The sequence below is a fragment of the Camellia sinensis genome, chromosome 7, assembly GCF_055761805.1.
Source record: "Camellia sinensis isolate YWXY chromosome 7, ASM5576180v1, whole genome shotgun sequence".
Classification (NCBI taxonomy): Eukaryota; Viridiplantae; Streptophyta; class Magnoliopsida; order Ericales; family Theaceae; genus Camellia; species Camellia sinensis.
The window spans coordinates 166,609,463-166,628,414 of record NC_138967.1 but is presented as its reverse complement, the minus strand read 5'-3'; the positions used below and the strand labels follow the sequence as shown (position 1 = coordinate 166,628,414).

Sequence of the window (18,952 nt, the reverse complement as noted above, 5' to 3'; positions counted from 1 at the left end):
TTTTTTATAATAAAATTTATAAATTGTCACTAAAAATTAACAATTACTGATATCTTAATATTATTTAATGAAAAACGCTACTAATTATTATAAAACTTATTAGACAGTAATTCACTGACGTATACGTAAGTTACTCGGTATATTTCTCTAATTTTTAAATAATTTATCGTCGAGTTTAATTTTTTTTTAAATAACATAATTCTACATACAAAGAAAAATACACGCGACAAATTATTTTTAAAATTTTATATTAACCAATAAATCACACATGACTATTAAAAAATCTACATACCCAAAAAAATACACACAACAAATTATTCAAAAAAAAAATATATCTCATTGAACAATGAATCCCACATGACTATTTGAAAAAAAAAAGAAAAAGAAAAAAAAGACAAACAAATAAATGTATGATCTACGGTTTCACGTACATTTTTCTAGAATTGTTCTTCTAGCAAAAGGAGTCATGCCAATTTAGAAAAGGAAAAAAAAAAAAACATTTAATTTGTTTAGTTTCAATTTTCTAGAAATTGAATTTTTTATTTTTTCGTATTTTTTTTTATTTTTAGTGAATATTTTAAAATTTTTGAGCAATTTTTTTACTTTTTTAGATATACCTTATTTAGATGTATCTAAATAATAAAATATTTATGCAAAAATATTTTTAAAAAATAATAAAAACACAAAAATACAGAAAAAAAAAATACTGAATTTTCATTTTTAAAAAATATTTTTGGTATTTATTAAATTTTTTAATGATTTTTTCACGAATATTATACTTTTTAAGTGTAATTGTGTTAGGTGTATCTAAAAATTTAAAAATTACTTAAAATATTAAAAAAAATCAGTGAAAATTAAAAAATATAGAAAACGAAAAAATAAAATTTTTGAAAAGTGAATTCTGAAAATAGAAACCAAATAAAGTGATTATATTTCATTTGTATAAATTTGGATTTGCAATTTTCCTATTAAACTTTTACCAAAATTTCATTTCTACTTCTTACTTTTGAAACAATATTGTTTCAAATGTTGTCATTCCATGAGCAATCCTGGTCGCTAAATTGAACAAAAGCTATGTACATGAAAATCAATGTCTTGAATAACAATTTCAACCTCTAAATTTTATTTTAAATTTCTAAAGGCATGTTTGATTGGATGGATTAGAGTATGGGATTGGAATTGTTAATTCGTGGGTCCAATTATCCTATGTTTGTTTTAACATTTTGGTTTAGTGTTATTAATCCAATGGATAATTAATCCAACAAATTTGTAGGATTATTAGTAATGGGGTAGGGATGGGATTATTAATCTAATGGATAATTTATCTTATTAATCTAATTAGATAGTGAATACCACACTAATTTGATCAGATTATTAGAGGAGTGATGGAGACCCCTCCAATCACCACCCTCATCACCCCACACACATGTGGCATGTGGTGATTGAAAAAAAAAAAAAAAATCTAACCAATGAGAGAGAGAGAGGAGGTCAAAGAGGGTGGAAAAAAAAAAAGAGTCTTAGACATTTTTTGGGATTATTAATACATCACTAAGTGTTGTGAATCAAACATTGCCTAAAATTACAATCGAATCAACTATACCTCTAAACTTTCAATCAAATTGTAATGTTAACTTCTATCCAACTGGATTTCAATTTAAAGAGAAAGTAATCCAAAGTAATATATTTGGCGGTCAATTTTAATATTAAAAAAATGAAAGGTTAATAGTATATACGACAAGTTTCATTAAATCAAGATTTAATTCATCAAAGCAAAGTGCTATTAATTATGTCTATATATATATATATATATATTCCTGTCTTTTTTGGCAAGCTGATATGATATATACTAATAAAATTTTGAAATTTAAAATGGTACATAATAAAATAATGGATAAATTACAAATACATTTCGTGAGATTTGTTTAAAATACGAATTGTCTCCTATAATTTGAAAAATCACAAATACATTCCTGTTAAAAAATTTTATTTAACAGAATTAATTGAAAAAGTAAAATTTCTAACTGTTCACCTATACAATAATAAAATTATCTGAATTATTAATTGAAATAAAATTTTAATATTATTAAAAACTATTAATTAACCTAATAATTTATTAATAAAAAAACTTGTTTGTTATAAAATTAGAATCCTTAAAAGGTATAAGATAATTTCTAGAACCATAAAGAATAATTTATAATTTAAATAAACCTCAAAAAGTGAGTTTGTAATTTATTCTAAAATAATATAACACAAGCGTGTCCTCAATTTGTAAATTTTATTTAACTTACTTTGGTCAAATTAAATGTTAGTAGCTTTGGTAGATATTATTGTTATCCAATTGTCAAGATTCTATTGAAGTCATCATGCGACTTCCATGTCTTCCACTTCGTCCTCGTGCCTATGAAATGTCTTTATCACATCTTACTCTGGCCGAGTTCAAAAAACATATATATATCTTACTGCGGCCTATTGTTTTAAAAATAATGATACAGACATTCATTATCTTCACACACACAGAACGGTTAGTAATTTGAGAGAAAAAAATAATAATTTTAGCCAATAACTGCCCACTAGAGGTTCTGAGGGTCTCCCCAGTGGGAGTCCCAAGCATTATGCAATTTTTAAATAAAAACGTAACAGTACAACTATAGGGTGCCTCCAACTTTTCCCAAGCTAACTCAGCTTAACTTGTTAAGGGCTTGACTTGCTTACTAAACAAACTATGATCAAGCTCGAATATTAGACTCGTTTAATAAATAAATCGAATTCAAGCTCGAATAAACTCGACTCCATTATTTTTATTTAAATTATATAATAAATAATATATAGCAATATATAAATAATAACATGAATATATTATTTATGTATTAAATAATATAAATAATAAAAAATATATTATCGATCCAAGCTAAACTCCGTTTTATAAATATTATCAAGATAAGTCGAGTTCAATCCCAGTTAATTATTGAGTTGAGCTCTAATTAAATAAACGAGCTAGATAGGCAAACGAGTCAAACTTAAGCTCAGGAAAGCTCAAATCAAGTTAACTCGTTTGCAATCCTACTTTTGATTTAAAAAAAAAAAAAAGGTCTACAATACACACCCCATAAAAAGTACTACATGTCCTTAAAGCTTTACTTGAATTTGAGTCATTAGGCCTGTTTGGTAGAGTTTATGCAAAAAGTAATTATAGATTATAACTTATAGCTGTGAAAATAAGTTGTTAACCTGTTTGGTGCAGCTGTGGAATTATGGATTTAAGCAACAGAGTAGTGTTTAGTTGATAAGCTGTAAAATAACTTTTTGCTGTGTAATTGTCTTTTTTGCTCTTGTATGATATAAAAATGATTATTTTGTCATTTTTTCAGTTTTAATTTTAAAAAAGTTATTTCATTAATAAAAGTTAAAATAATTAGTATTACAAAAATTATAATTTTCATTATAAATTAATTAGTGTCAATTAGTGGCCTAATTAGCATCATTACTTTTTTTATTTAATTTATTAATTCATTACAATTAATATAAATTAATATCCATGTATTTATATTAATGTTGTGATGTCATTACTTATTATTTTTCTTTATGTTAATTTCAATTAGTTATTTAATAGAAGTTATAATATTTTTCTTTGTATTCCATTTTTTTCATTAATTTTGTTTTTATTAATTTTGTAATATAATATCCATTTTTAATAGAAGTTAATAGAAGTTATAATTCAGTTTTTATTTAATAGAAGTTATAATATTTTTTTTTTGTAATATCCATTTTTATAAATGTCCAGTTTTTTTTCATTATCCATTTTTTATAATATCCATTTTTTTTTTTAAATGTCCAGTTTTTTTTTCATTATCCAGTTTTTTTATTTTTTTATAATATCCGTTTTTATAAATATCCATTTTTTTCCTTATCCAGTTTTTTTTTTCCTTACATTTTTTTTCATTAATTTTTTTTTTATTAATTTTGTAATATAATATCCATTTTTAATAGACGTTAATAAAAGTTAAATTTGTTTTTATTTAATAGAAGTTATAATAGTTTTTTTATAATATTAATTCTGTTTTTATTAAATTTTTTTCATTACAATTAATAATATAACAATTGATATTTTTTATTTTTTATTTTTTTCATAACAATTAGTAATATAACAATTGTGCAATTTATTTCTTTATTTAAATTGTGCAATTATGCAATTTTTATCAATAATTGTGAAATAAATTAAATGGAAGTTAATAAAAGTTATTTTTTTTTTTTTTTTTCTTCTTTTTTTTCATTACAATTTTGCAAAATCCTAGATCTGATTTTGCCTTTGCCTTTGCCTTTGCCGGAGCCAGAGTCAAAGCTGGGCTTCATCCACTAAGTGTGTTTGACTGAGAGTGTGTTGGACTGATCTGGGAAGAATCCAAATGGGTTGAAAGGTTTTGAAGGGGTCGGGAAACGATTGGGTGGTAGAGAGACCACTAGAGAGCTTGTCGCCGTTAACTAATATGGGAAGAACCCAAATTCGTCATCGTTGTAGTCAACGGTCGATTTTCGGCCGTGGATCTTATCAGAATGGAGAGCATGACTGGCAAAGGACACGAACATGAAGTCGCCGAAGCCCTCATCGCCGTCTTCCTCTGCTTTGGTATCCACCATAGCCGACAACTCTGTCTCTCTCTCTGTGGGTTTTTTTGGTGATCGTGTGTGGTTTCGAAGCTCGCATCTGACCGCCGAAGCCCTCATCGTGGTCTTCCTCTACTTTGGTGATCGTTGTCTTCACCGAAAATCGCATCTAATCGCTGGAAATCGCCTTCTCTCTTTCTCAGAATGAACATTGTTAGTCTGAACTCAGAACTGTGTTTATATACTGGCATTTTCGTAATTTCTTAAGTTTTGAGGGACATTTAAGTCATTTTGCCCCTCCATGATCAACTACACGCATAAGCTAAATTGATAAGCACCCTTAGAGCAACTTTGAGTTTTAAGCCGAAAATGGCTTAAATTAAGCTATACTCTGCGTCTTATAAGTTGTACCAAACACACTAACATAACTTAATTTAAGCCAAAAGCTAATTTAAGTTGGAAAAAAATTTTACCAAACAAGCACATTAAGGAATGATTTGAAATGATCTAAATAAGTGTACTTTTTGACTTTTTATAAAATATGAGTTTAGTATAAATGAAATTTGAAGTGATGTAATAAAAAGATAATGTGACTTAAATAGGATAATAACTTTTTAGCTTTTTGACTTTTTTAAATTATAATAAATAACACCTAAATGTAACTATATTGAATTGTAACTAACACAACTTCAGGCAAAACCAATGACCACTTTGATTGTAACCAAAGCTACCACAATACGACATGGGCCATAACCACTAACATTTGGGAAGATTTTTAGCCAAAAAGTCAGTACAAGTCATCAAATTATTTTATTTACTTTTTTGCACATCTTTTCTTAAAAAAATTAAAAAAATCAATTCCTAAACGAGCCCTAAATACCACAATATTTCGTAACCAACTTTGATTGACCATTTGCCAACCTGAACACCAGTGGTCCGTAACCAAGCACCACAATAGTTCGTGATCTATACTAATTTGAATCAAGATGTATACTGTAGCATGACCCATTGCAATAAGAAAGCAAACATCTACCAAAAAGCACTTGAGTTTCAATCCCTTTTCTTGGATTGAAATGGGAGCTTTAACTGATTATGCATTAGATTAGACTTACCAAAAAAATTAAGCCTGTAGGTCTAGCATTTGGCAAGCCAACATTTCAGATCTCAAACAGCTACAAATTTCTGTAAGTAATAATTGTCAGCACCATCAAATATACTTTGAGTTTCAATGCCAAATTTTTTCTTCCTATGGTGTAAGATATCAAGTTTCACTATCAATTAAACTGAGAAATTACTTTTACATACAAAAAAATTCCTTCTTGTTCAGGGGTTCCCTAAAAACGAACAAACTTCAATAACTGCCCAACCTTCTCAACCTTTACACATCACTTACGACTGCCTATGTTGTTTTTGACCTGTCGAAGTAGCTGCAACAATCAACATAAAGGAGAAAAGAACATACAAAATGAGCCTTATCAAATCAAAATTCTGCATACCAGGGTCAAACAGTGTGTGCCGCAGATCTTACTTCAAACTCCTTACACTTTGAGGGAAGAGTCAAATTGAACAATTAAAGTTGCATACCTCAGACTAAACTGTGAGACCGTTCTCTATTTATCTACTTTCAGTAGTTGAGGATGAAGTTAATGGCGTAGATTCAGCATGTTGAGACTCATCAGAGGAGCCTCGAGAAGCTTCCTTTTTCAACTTGTGGTTGTTATATGCAGCTACACCTGCAATGGCTGCATAAAAAACCATATTTCTTCCCTAGGTCAATAGGTATCTAAGAAACACAGATGTAGAAACAAGATGCAGACGCAACATAATACGGACATACTGAAACTACAATTTTCAAAAAATGGAGACAAAAAAATTGAAAATATAACGGAGAACACCCTAAAGTCTATTTTAAGAAGGCATAAGGATTCACAAACAAAATGGAAATTATTAGTCTTTATGGTTTGAAAAATTAAAAAGCCTGAAGAAGTAATTAGTTGGGTATAAAGTAGAACTTCTTTTCACAATTGGACACATGTCAGACATAGACATGCCGACCTAGGAGGCATGTCCATGCTTCCTAGATAGGTAATCTCTATTTCATGATATCACATGCCTAATCAAAAACAAAATTAAATCACATATCCTTTTGTCCTGCACAAATAGTATTAAAGACAGCAGAAACATTATTGCAGTACATTAAAATTGAAATTTCTTTTCTGAGTGATCAACAGGGTTCTCATCCAGATCCTAAGCAAGGTCACTATCTGAAATGCAGATGAAATAAACAATAGTATTTTTATCAAAGAATGGAAGGAAAAAAAAAATTAGAAAGCAGAGGAAAAAGAGAAACACACAATATGCTAAGCATTGCCCCAGTGGAAATATGAAAAAAAGGCATATCTCAATGGTCAGATAAGCAACAGTGCCCACATGAAGAAAATGTGAATTCCATAACATTGAAAACGCAAATTTTTATAGAGCTCGAGAAAAATAAATTTTTATGGATAATGCAAAAGATAACCACCTATACAATGCCGTTTTTAAAGTATGACAGACTGCAATTTCTTGTTCTATTTTCCTGGAATTGATTTCCAATGTGAACAATCTATAATACTAGAATATAAACAGTACAACACTGAGAATATACAAAGGACATACTGAATACACAAATAAATATCATAATACTAATGTCAAATTTTGAGACAATAAACTATAGTGAAATCCCAAAACAAAAGTACTTGTTATCAAAAAATTACCAATGCCATAACCAAACAGATTTATCATTGTCAGCTTTGTATCGGCAAACAGAAGGGCTGATAGTAAGACAACCACCCAATCCTTGACAACTCCAGCAACACGAATTGTCAAAGCACTTGTATGCGAGATCACAAGAAAAACTGATAGATTGAGTGCAAAAGTACAGAGAGAGTTGAGTGTTAGGATAACAGGTTGAAAGCTCCATGTCCCTTGGGCATCCATCTTTGGCTTCTCTAGAAAAATCCACGGAATGAACAAGCAAAGAGCACTGCACAAGAACTATGATTCCATTCACATGGCAGAAAGGTTCTGTGTATAAACATCAAATGGTGAAAGAAACAATGATAACAATTAAACTTTGGCAGATGAAAATACATGCCTGCAGGGACTAACGTAGTACATGACAGAAATAGGGTTTAGTTTGAGACCCTTCCTTTTAACAAAAATCTCCATGAATATAAGCCTCAAAGCTTCCCCAATAACACCTCCCATTTGGTAAACCACACCAATCCAGTTAATATCAATCTCCCCATATGAAGCCACTAGAACACCAAAACTTATCACTGACATTATTAAAAGCATTCTGCAGCTCATCATTTCAAGTCCAGCTGCAACTCCAAGAATGAAAACAGCTACTGGCACTGCAGATCTCAGTCAGAAATCAAACGTGCTATCACTAACAGAGGTAACAACAATAGTTATATGAATACTCGAGTCAACAATCATTCCTAAGGAGAATGATTAATTAAATTAGAGGGATAGTCAATACTTACTAATTGCTTTCAACATTTGAGCAAAGGCAACAGATATATAGAGATAAGCAGTATTTCCCAGCCAAAGAGTCATTGCAAACATTGCACCAATTGGGATGACTGATGTAACATATCTGAATGTTAAAACTTAATTAGATTTATTTTATTGTATATTGAAGGGGGAGAGGGGGTTGAAGAATTAGGCACCCAAAAGACTCTCCCTTCTAAACATTCGGAGAGGTTCCAGATAAAATGCCAAGAATACAAAATTCATTTTATTGATGATTGATTAGTAATAGTTCGATCATTCATGTTTCTAAAGCAACATAAAAGTTCACTGTCTCTAGTTAGCAAAAGAGATAAAAAATGACAAGAACTGAACTACAATGAAAGTTAAGAACATCAAATGGGGAGTTGTTCATTGAGTACTTACATTTCGGGGGTCATCCCTTCCTCAACTTTCATAATCTGTTAAGAAATAAATATCAATAGAATTCTCTCAAATGAAACAGATATCTGGATGACAGTCACCGTAACAAATTTAGCAAACTAATACCTTGAAAACTTTAGTGAGCACAAGACACAGTACAGAGGAAAAGACCATGTGAAGTAGAGTTAATCCGAGAGGATATGGGAAATTTATTTCCTTTGATGACAAAACCCACTGTATTTGAAATAAGATAAAAATAAAATGATGTTAGATGTACGAAGCTTGTCAGCACCAAACCAGTAATATTATTAGATTTATGCACTTAAAAAACATCAAACTTAACATATTGAAGAAAAGCATCCATAAAACTAAGATAAACAGCTTGTGCTCTATATTTTAAAAAGCCCGAATGCTAGATATGCCCAAATCCTACATCATCAAATGTCAAAAGTATCCTAAGAAGTTAAAAAATAAATAAATAAAAAGAAGCTCTAGAGAAGGATGTACACTTTATGCAAAATATTAAAAAAATTTACTCTTCAATTTAAAAATAGGCTCCTCATTCCCCACAAAATTCATCCTATTCTGCTCCCCCCAAATGATCCACATCAAACATAATGGTGCCAAAATCCATGCCTTCCTTCTTTGCCTACTGACCCTTCCCCATCTCCAACCATGTAAAAGGTCCACCACACTATAGGAAAGACCCACCTCATCCCAAACAAATATAAAAGCAGCACCAACAGCTCACTAGCTTCCAAACAATGAATAAGAAGATGTAGCTCCCACTACTTCCATATTAGTTATAGAGTACATAGTGAAAATCACACAAGAATATCTGGCAGAGACATTTAAGTATAAGGTAACAAATGATTTAGTACAGCTGATAAAATTAACTGTTTATTCTCTAAAATAAAGTGGCATGGTTGGATGATTGTTTTGAGCCAAAAAACATTGAGAAAGATTATATTGGATAAGATTTCCTCAACTTACTAAATCATAAAGTAAAAGACATGGATTCTAATAAGTGGAAGTTTGGAAAATTTTAAGGCCTTGTTTGGTTTGTTTTTCAGAAAAATTTTTGAAAAAAATTCTCTACAAACAAAATTTTCAAGAGTAATCAAAGCAAACAAATTTTCCCAAAAAAAATCTCAAAATTTTGTTTGGATACCTATTTTCCAAAATCACTCTCTCTCTTATACACATCAAATCAATCACTTTTTTTAAAACTCTCTCCCCAAAACAATTTTTCAAAACCATTTCTAAAAAAAGACAAACCAAACAAGTTTTCGTACTTTTTATCTCAAAAACTACTCTCCAAACACAAACCAAACACACCGTAAATCTTGGTGTTACAGTCATTCTGGAGATGTAATACATGGTCTGTTAGGTTGAAGAAAACATTAAGAAGATTAATTTTTGAAAATGATGAAAGTTGACAACAATTAAACCTCAACTTTTTATAAAAACCTTAAATGAATTGGGTCATTTGGAAACTCTTTAAGTCACGAAGAATGTGCTTCATGAGATACCATCTAACTCCTTTCAACGTTCTTGTATATCAACTAACCAACTCTCAACAGCTTAAAAGCTTCTCTTACTTTTACTATCAGCACATGTTTCAGGTCCTTTCTCCCTTTAGCTTCTATAACTCTCCTAGTCACAATTATACATCTAACCTATCAAAATATCAATATTATTTCTCTTCAATTATTCAATATGGTATAAGAAAAATCACAAACAACAATCAGTTTTTCTGTTTTTGAAGAAAATGACCTTGTCCGTCAAAAGAAAAAAAATGAACCTAGGCATTTTGCAATAGTTGATTCATTTTTTAAATTTTTAGTTAGTAAAAAAGTGAAGGCATAACTCACAGGAGGATGCTACAGATCTTATACAATCTTCATCTTAACGATAAACTGGAAAAATAATAATAATAATAATATATAAATAAATAAATAACAAACAAACAAATAACCCTATGAAGTAGCATGAAGAGATCCACGGCCTACACTTGAGCAAAAGCTTTCCTTTATATATATATATATATATATATTTTTTTTTTCTTGGTGAGAAAATAAGTCTGTTTTCGATCCAATGACATTTAAACCAGTGAACCTTTCTATCTGCTCTGGGGAAAGAAGAAAAAAAAAGAGGGAAAGAAAGAAAGAAAGAAAGCTTCCACTTCTTTTGTCCCTTAACCCTCCAAGTTTCAGCTACCTTTGAACAAGACTATAAGTCATGACCTAAAGCCAAGAAAACCTTTAGGTTAAGAAACCCTTAATGGTTGAACAGGTAATCCACCATTCCATGTCCCTTTGACACATGATGTGCCGACTCACAATTGCATCCAATGCTAAGAAGCACACAAATACAGTTGTTGAATAGAAAACAGCTTTTTGTTAGGAATGACCAGCCATCATAAATGGCAAAATATTTGGGAAAATAGCTGCCAATATAACTTGAGCTCATCCCTTCTCCCAATCCACTTACAAAAAGTTCTTCATTATTTGTGTTCAATGTAGCATAGCCCCAATACATCTGTGGGGTATGACCCTGTCAGCACTCTGCACTTGATTAAATAAAATATAGTTCATCTTATTTATAACTAACTGATTGTGCACTCACCAATTTACTGTAAATGCAACTCTGTAATTAAAGTGAAGGAGCATGCTTTCAATGTGTCGCAACTGTTACCACCAGTCAATAAGAGATAGAACTCGGGGTAACCAAAAAACAAATATTATTTGAAGAAAAATCTCTTTGTGCTACTACAATTCATTTTGATCATATAACAGTACCTATTTATTACATATAAATTATAATACATATACATTTCCCACCTTTGCAATTGTGTTTGATGTGATTCCCTTGAGAACACATACAACGTCTATTTCTATGGCTCCTTGCCCACAACGGCATGGTTATCTTATCTATACCATTACCGTGCATCACAAATTCACAATGTCTTCTAATGACTCCGTATATCACGATTTACACATGTATTTTGCCTCTTCCACTAATTTCAAGATCCAATTGACAAATTCCTTACAAACTAGTAGTCAGCAGATAAAATCTTCCTCAACTCAAATCTTAAATACCCGCAACATATCATTTTTTAATACCTCATGACAATAGCACTTGATGGTCTGTGTAGCATCTTAAGAATATAATATGCAAATCTCTAAAATCACTAACCCCCTAACAAATCAATGTTTCCAAATTACCAGTCTGGTTCCCAAAACATGTAAGAGACTCACTCCTTCAAATTTTCAATAAGCCCAATAGTTTTAAGCTATGCTGTCAGGTTCAGATGAATTCTATTGTAACCGAAAATTCTCCGCATTTTATTTTCTCAGCTTCTTTTGTTCACTGCTTTGTCGAACGCGAATTGGGGAGCGAAATTCAAACAAAATTGGCAGATCAAACACGAATACAGATCAATCGAGCATACGATTCACATTTCAGACATATTATAAATGTATATATATATATATATATATCTAAGTAAAAAAAAAAAATCAATAATGAATAAGAAGAAGAGGGTGATAGACCTTGTTGAAGAAGATCTGACCGCTGGAGAGGGCGATGTAGAGGAGAATGTAGGCGTAGGTTACGAATTCTTCTTTCATCAATTTTCTCATCCGATCCGCCATTGCCGAACGAAAGGACTCTCTCTCTCTCTCTCTCTTCGGAGAGTTCCCAAATCAAGGACAAGGGTTTAGGGGTCGGAGCGTAGAGTGAGAGACATGAATGGAATGGAATGGAATGGAATGGAATTGAATTGAATTGATGTGTGTGCGCGTGATGGAAATTAGGCCTTGGTTGATTTATTAGATACTAAGGACTCGTTTGAAACTTCCATTTTAGTCAAAAAAGTAAAAAAATTATTAAATTAATCAAAAAATTAATAATTCATACAAAAAAGTCAAAAAAATTATTTTCTCTCTATTTTTAATACATCTTTTCGTAAAAAGTCAAAAAATCATTCCAAATATATTAATTTTTTTCGTTCATATTTTAATCAAATAATCAAAAAATTACTAAATTAACCTATTTTCAAACGAGGCCTAGTAAAAGCAGAGCACAATATATTGGCATTAATAAGGCCTCGTTTGGAAACAGACTAATTTAGTAATTTTTTGGCTATTTGGCTAAAATGTGAATTAAAAAAAATTAGTATATTTGGGATGATTTTTTGACTTTTTACGAAAAGATGTGTAAAAAGTAGAGAGAAAAGAAAATTTTTGACTTCTTTGTATGAATTGTTGACTTTTTAACTAATTTAATAAATTTTTTACTTTTTAACTAAAAGTGATGGTTCCTAAACGGACCTAAGTACCCAAAAAAAAAAAAAAACTGAAGAGTGCACTTCATATTGAATTTGGTAGCTTCGATGGTCAGCGTCTTCGTCCGTTTGCTTTACGCCGGACCAACAAATACAAATTTTTAAAACGAAAATATAGTATATATATTTGGAAAATGTGGTGCACACATGTGTACCTTTAATTTCTTAAGTCATAATTAAATAAATATATATTATAATTAAACACAATAAATATATATTATAATTAAACACAATACAATATATAACTAAAATAGTATTATAATTAAATAATAAAATTAGTTATAACTAAAGAAAAAAATAACACAATTAGGGATGCATATGGTACATTTTTTTTAAGTATATATATATTATGATTTTCTTTTTTTTTTCTTAACATTATAGTATCCGTAGGCCTTGACCCGGGTAACTAGTTGACCGTTAGATTTAACCAAACTCATAAAAAGGAACTCATTATTGAGATAACAATGGATCTCACCCACACCCCATAACATGAGATAGAGTCTAGCGACAACTCTGAAAAATGCATCCTCGATGATTTTTAAGGAAAATATTTGAGACCCTTAATAAAACTTTCACAATTTCACCCGTAATGATGTGTAATGATTGGTGTCACTTTTTGACTTGTCACAAATTTAATCATGTGGGGCTCGCCATATCATTAAAGGTGTATGTGGAGATATCAAATTTGAGTCTCTACTATTCCTCAATTTTATTGCTACAAAAAAAAAAATCATTACTCTCTCCGTCTTAAATATTGGTTTCTTATTCTATTTTTCATAGTCTTAAAATATTAATCACTTTTCAAAAATCAAGGGCTAGAATAACATGAATTTCTTATTTTGTTCTTTTTTTAAAATTCATACATAAAAAATATATTTATGACAATTGATGTTTAAAAAAAAAAAGGTCAAAGGCTAGTTTTGGAAAGTTAGTATTTAAAGTGTAATAATTATACTACCAAACAAAATTAGATTCTCCAAATGAAACTAATATTTTGGGATAAAAAGAATACTAAATTTTTAAAGAGCACTAGGGCAAAAAATTAAATTTGAAAATTTTGGGTAATTGTAATTTTTTATTTTTTGTAATTTTTTTTAGTGTGGACAAAGACAACAATAGTATGAAATATTACATTATCTTTACATATCTGATTATTTATTTATCTATCTATGTGTCTATCTAGAAAAATGATTCATCCCTTAATTTAGTCCGCAAATTCCATTTTAGGGGGCCTAAAAATGAGAGAGAGGGGCGGGGGGATTGCTTCATGTGGGTCTTAGTCACATTATTGGAGGTGAAATTGGGAAGCTTCAATTAAAGGATGTAGCACGATTGGTTTATCTAGCTATTCACTTGTCAACTTATCTACGTCTCACAAAAAAAAAAAAATCATAGGCAAATTGTCACGACTCAAACCCGCCCCTATGGGTTTAGCACCATAACCGGCCAGTAATCCGAGATTACCGAAGGTCTGCTTAACAGTAAGACAGTAATACAGAGTACAGGGGCTGGCGAAAGCCAAAACAGTAATTAAAAGATGTTCAATGAGCTGTGATAGTCTGTATGCAAAAAGATCCTTTTTAAAAAAAAAAACATATTCACATTCAGAACAAAACAGTACTATGCATATATATACAAACATTCAGGTTATGGACTAAGTCCCCACCATAACAGTACAGTACAGGTCTATACAATCTATACAAAACAAATACAGAAATGGGGAAATCTAAAACACCCTGAAGCAGCCTCAGCTTGGCAGTACTTGGAACCTCGCAGTGAGGCACAGTGGTTGGCTTGACAAAAAGAGAGCTTAACCCGATGCTCCTAACTCCGGTCCGATGCCTGAACACCTACATATATATATAAACAGTAAGTTAAAGCCCAATGAATAACATATGCGTAAAGAGGTTAAGAATGAATGTCCTTTCAGTATTGAAAACAGTCATTTGCCAGTATATCAGTCATTCAGTTTGTGGCTCATAATTCATGCCATAACAGTCATTCAGAAACTATAATAGTCATATATAGTACATCCAATAGCAAAACAGTACAGTAGGTCTTAACAAACCGAGCAGTCAATGATGGCCATCATATCAGTAGACAGTAGTGGTTCCAAACATGGGAACCGACAGAGATCTCTGTAACAGTAGCAGTAACAGTTCAGTAACAGTAAATTGCTATGGATGCCACGAATACAGTTCACAAATAGGACAAACATTCATTTAGTAAACAGTGTCATTTCATAAAGCAGTACAGTCACTTGTTCAGAAAATAATCTCAATTGAACATATCTTTACAACATAGTTACTCACAGAGCACTGGGCTATAAACAGCTAGAGCGTCCTCGGATGCCAACCCTACACAGTTACAGAACAAACACACACTAAGCTACACAGTTGGGAAATAATAACTTAATCCCTAATTTGCCTCGGTGTGGTTCTACATCAATATCTTCATTAAGATGTCTTAAACTAGGCCTAAGAATGCCTAGGATGGAATGATGATACAAAGATGCACTTTAAAACACTTTTCAGCATTTTCAGAAAACAAGGGTCTCGCTCGAGCGTGGCTTTCTACGCTTGAGCGGACATGCAGACAAATGAGCTCCGCTCGAGCGTGAATTCCGTCGCTCTAGCGGACTGTAAGCTACAGTAAAAGTACTGGATGCACAAAAATCACGCTCGACGGGCGCTCGATCCTCGCTCGAGCGTGAGACACGAGTCCTCACTCGAGCGTGAACTCTCTCGCTCGAGCGGACTGTAAACACATGCAAAGTACTGGATACACGAATTTCACGCTCAAGCGCCACTTTTCTCGCTCGAGCGGACTTCATGTATTCAAAGTGTATGCTTGAGCATGGAGTTCCTCGCTCGAGCGTGGGTCCAAAATCTGGAAATTCCAGATTCAAACCTCAAGCTCAAAACTCAATTTTAATGCATCAAAACTCAACCTCTTGGGCCCATTTTCTGAAAAAACACTTTAAACCCATAATATAACATGTTTTGAAGATCAATTTGTAAAATCAAAGCCCAATGGTGAGTCAATTAAACCCATTTTCAAGCAAAACTTCAAGAGCATGATCAAACATAACATGCAAGAATTTAAACATCTTTAAAGCTTTAAATACTTGATCAAAAGAGTCAATTTCCTCAAGAACAAGATGATTTCATGATCTAAAATCAAGATATGGACATGCATGTAACAAATTCCATGAAAATAACTTCAAAACCTCAATATAAGAGCATGCATGCATGATCTAGCTCTCAATTCAACATTGTAAACCAATTCTAGATTTAGATGACTAAATTACCATGAGCCATGCATGAATTAACTTAAATTCAAAAACAAGAAGGTAAATGTCCTACCTTAGGTCTCCAATTCCAAGTCTAGAAGTTCAATTTGGCAATTCTCTCTTCAATTCTTCTAAATTCAAGCAAGGTTTCTAGTTGAACTCAAAGTCTCCAACACTCTAGTTCTCTCACACGTTTTTGGTCTCAGATAATGGAGAACAAGTGATGCATCAATATGTAAAAGGCTTCAAATATGAATTGATAAGTGGCCCACTATCATGGCAATTTGGTGAATAAGTCAAACTCTTGTAAATTAACCTTATTTAATCTAATTTAGTCATACCAAATCAAATTTCAATTAAATATACCATAAAATCACATAAATTCCAATTAGTATAAAACATTAATCAATTTCAGATTCGGCCGCCGATAAGACCTTCAATTTATAGTTTAAAACATAAAACACGAACAGATTATTTAACAGTCAAACAGATAGAAATGCATTTAACTAACACACTCAATCAATCAGTTCAGATTTTCAGTCAAGTCAATTACTTATCATGATCAGTCTCAGTTTAGCAGTAATCAGTGGTGTTATCAATAAACAGTAGTGAGGGTTGTCACACAAATTACCCATTAGGGCTCGTTTGGAAATTAGTTATTTGAGTTGGCTTTTTAACTTATTAAAAGAAATGCAGAAAGCTAAAGAGAGTTATACAACAATTTATAGTGGTTTTTTGAATTTTTAGTTAAAATCTATGGTTCCAAACAAGGCTTAAGTCCTGTTTCAAGCACGCGTGTTCTATTTAGTCCCACAACTTTTTGTGTAAACCTAAAAAATCTTAAAGCGCTTTATTTCTTCTCTTTCTCTTTCTTATATACACTCACCGGTGATTGGCGACCAATATCGATTGGGGTTCACGGCAACCACCGACTATCGAGTCTTTATTTTTTCCTCACCAACACTAAAGGAGATGCATTTTTAACAATATTCTTGACATAAATCTATTCAGATTTGGCCAAGATTACAAGACAAGACTCATCGGAATGTTTAGATTTAGAATAGATCTATATCAAATCCGGCCAGATCTGAACCAAAAATAGTTGTCGGAATATAAACATTTCTCTATGATTGTCTCTCACCTTCGATATATCAAATTTTCTTTTCTTTTTTCTCTGCTACACACTTCTCTTTTCCTATTTTAATAAAGAAAAATTTCAAATTGTAAATAATTTTTTTTCACATTTTAGTTATAGGTCATGAAAACTGTAAAATTTTAGGATTTTGAAGATACGTTTATACTTTTCTCTATAACTCTAGCCATATTTCCCCCATTCTCTTTATTAAAATAACAAATAAATAAATAGCAAATATTGACAAATTGAAAAGCTACAAACCTTTAAAAATTTCTGATCTACAATCTCTGCCATCGTCGTGGCATGAAATTGTGTTTTGATAAATTACAAACGAGAAAATTGATAATTTTTATAGTTTTGAAGCTACAAAATGATAATTTTTGCACTTTTGAAAATACAAATTTATGCAATTTGATGAGCAATTAATTCAAACTCTAAATTTTTACAATTTTGTGAACTAAAAATTATGTACTCTGTATGATAAAGAGTTTTTTTTTTTTTTTCCCTCTTCCTCTTCTTTTTCTTCTTGTGTTTTATGGTGTTGGAGATGATGTGATTAAATTTTACTATGTTTTCACTCTAATTTCTTCCTTTATTCATTTTATTTTTCTTCTTCTTCTTCTTCTTCCTCTTTTTTTTTTTTTTCTTTTTCGCGTTGTTCTGGACATTCCGATGAATTTTGACGATATTCTTGACGACTAATGACGTTTTGGACATTCTGGCGAATTTTGGTGACGTTCAAAATACACTGGTAATACTTTGAGGACTTTCTGGTGATATTGAACATTTCGACGAGTCTTTGATGATTGTCAATCAAAAGTCCAGCGATGGTCTAATGGTGATGGAAAGTGACAGTGTTTTTAAAATTTAAAAAATAAGATTTTTTTGTAACTATTATAAATGTGTAAATACAAGTATCTTATTTTGAGACTAGATAGGTTTTAAATTTTGTACCTCGAACCTACGGATCAGTGTCCCAAACATCATAACCCATGGTGGCCTTGAGCTCGATCCTGCCCATCCGGCAACTTAGACTAGATAATGGGTCGAGTTGGTTCGATCCTAAAATATATGGACTGACATTGGGCCGAGGGGTAATGCTTGTGGGCCTGTTCATGGCTCGACCTGATAGGCTTTAAGCCCATGACATAGGCCCATATTAAACCCTTTCATCATTTTTTTCTTCTTTTTTTTTTGTATGTGTGTGTACAAATACCTTTTAATAAAACACTTAAGTCTCGTTTGGGAACATACTATTTTAGTAACTTTTTAGATTTTTGGCTAAAATATGAGGTAAAAAAAAATAGTATGTTTGGGATGATTTTTTGATTTTTTATTAAAAGATATGCAAAAAGTAGAGAGAAAAATGAATTTTTGATTTTTTGGTATAGATTATAGGCTTTTTGACTTTTTTAGTAACTTTTTAGCTTTTAGACTAAAACAACTACTTGCCAAACGAGGTCTTAATATTAAAATTAGTAAACTAAATTGATTAGCACATGAAACTAGTAACTATATTTTCACAAGATTAAAGATACATACCATTTAATAATATAATTATAATGAATTTAATTATGTATTTCAATAAAGTAAAGTCAAGTTTATTTATTTATTTATTCTTTTTTATTATTCAATA

At 31.0% G+C, this 18,952-nt stretch overlaps 1 protein-coding gene across 2 annotated transcripts; it reads right to left on the bottom strand.

Moving 5' to 3' along the window:
• Positions 1–5,650: 5,650 nt before the first annotated feature.
• On the bottom strand, positions 5,651–12,408 carry LOC114285940 (Nucleotide/sugar transporter family protein). Of its 2 annotated transcripts, none has more exons than XR_014336368.1 (8): positions 12,096–12,408; positions 8,668–8,775; positions 8,545–8,579; positions 8,133–8,245; positions 7,739–8,000; positions 7,359–7,627; positions 6,099–6,344; positions 5,651–6,017 (listed from the first exon to the last, which is right to left on the bottom strand). XR_014336368.1 is itself a non-coding variant. In XM_028229024.2 (8 exons), the coding sequence occupies exons 1-7, from the start codon at positions 12,195–12,197 to the stop codon at positions 6,217–6,219; spliced, it is 1,017 nt and encodes a 338-aa protein (XP_028084825.2). In that variant the 5' UTR covers positions 12,198–12,408; the 3' UTR covers positions 5,651–6,029; positions 6,187–6,216. The 2 variants fall into 2 exon arrangements, 1 of the variants encoding a protein (XP_028084825.2); XM_028229024.2 differs by having other exon boundaries at positions 5,651–6,029; positions 6,187–6,344.
• Between the last annotated feature and the right edge of the window lie 6,544 nt (positions 12,409–18,952).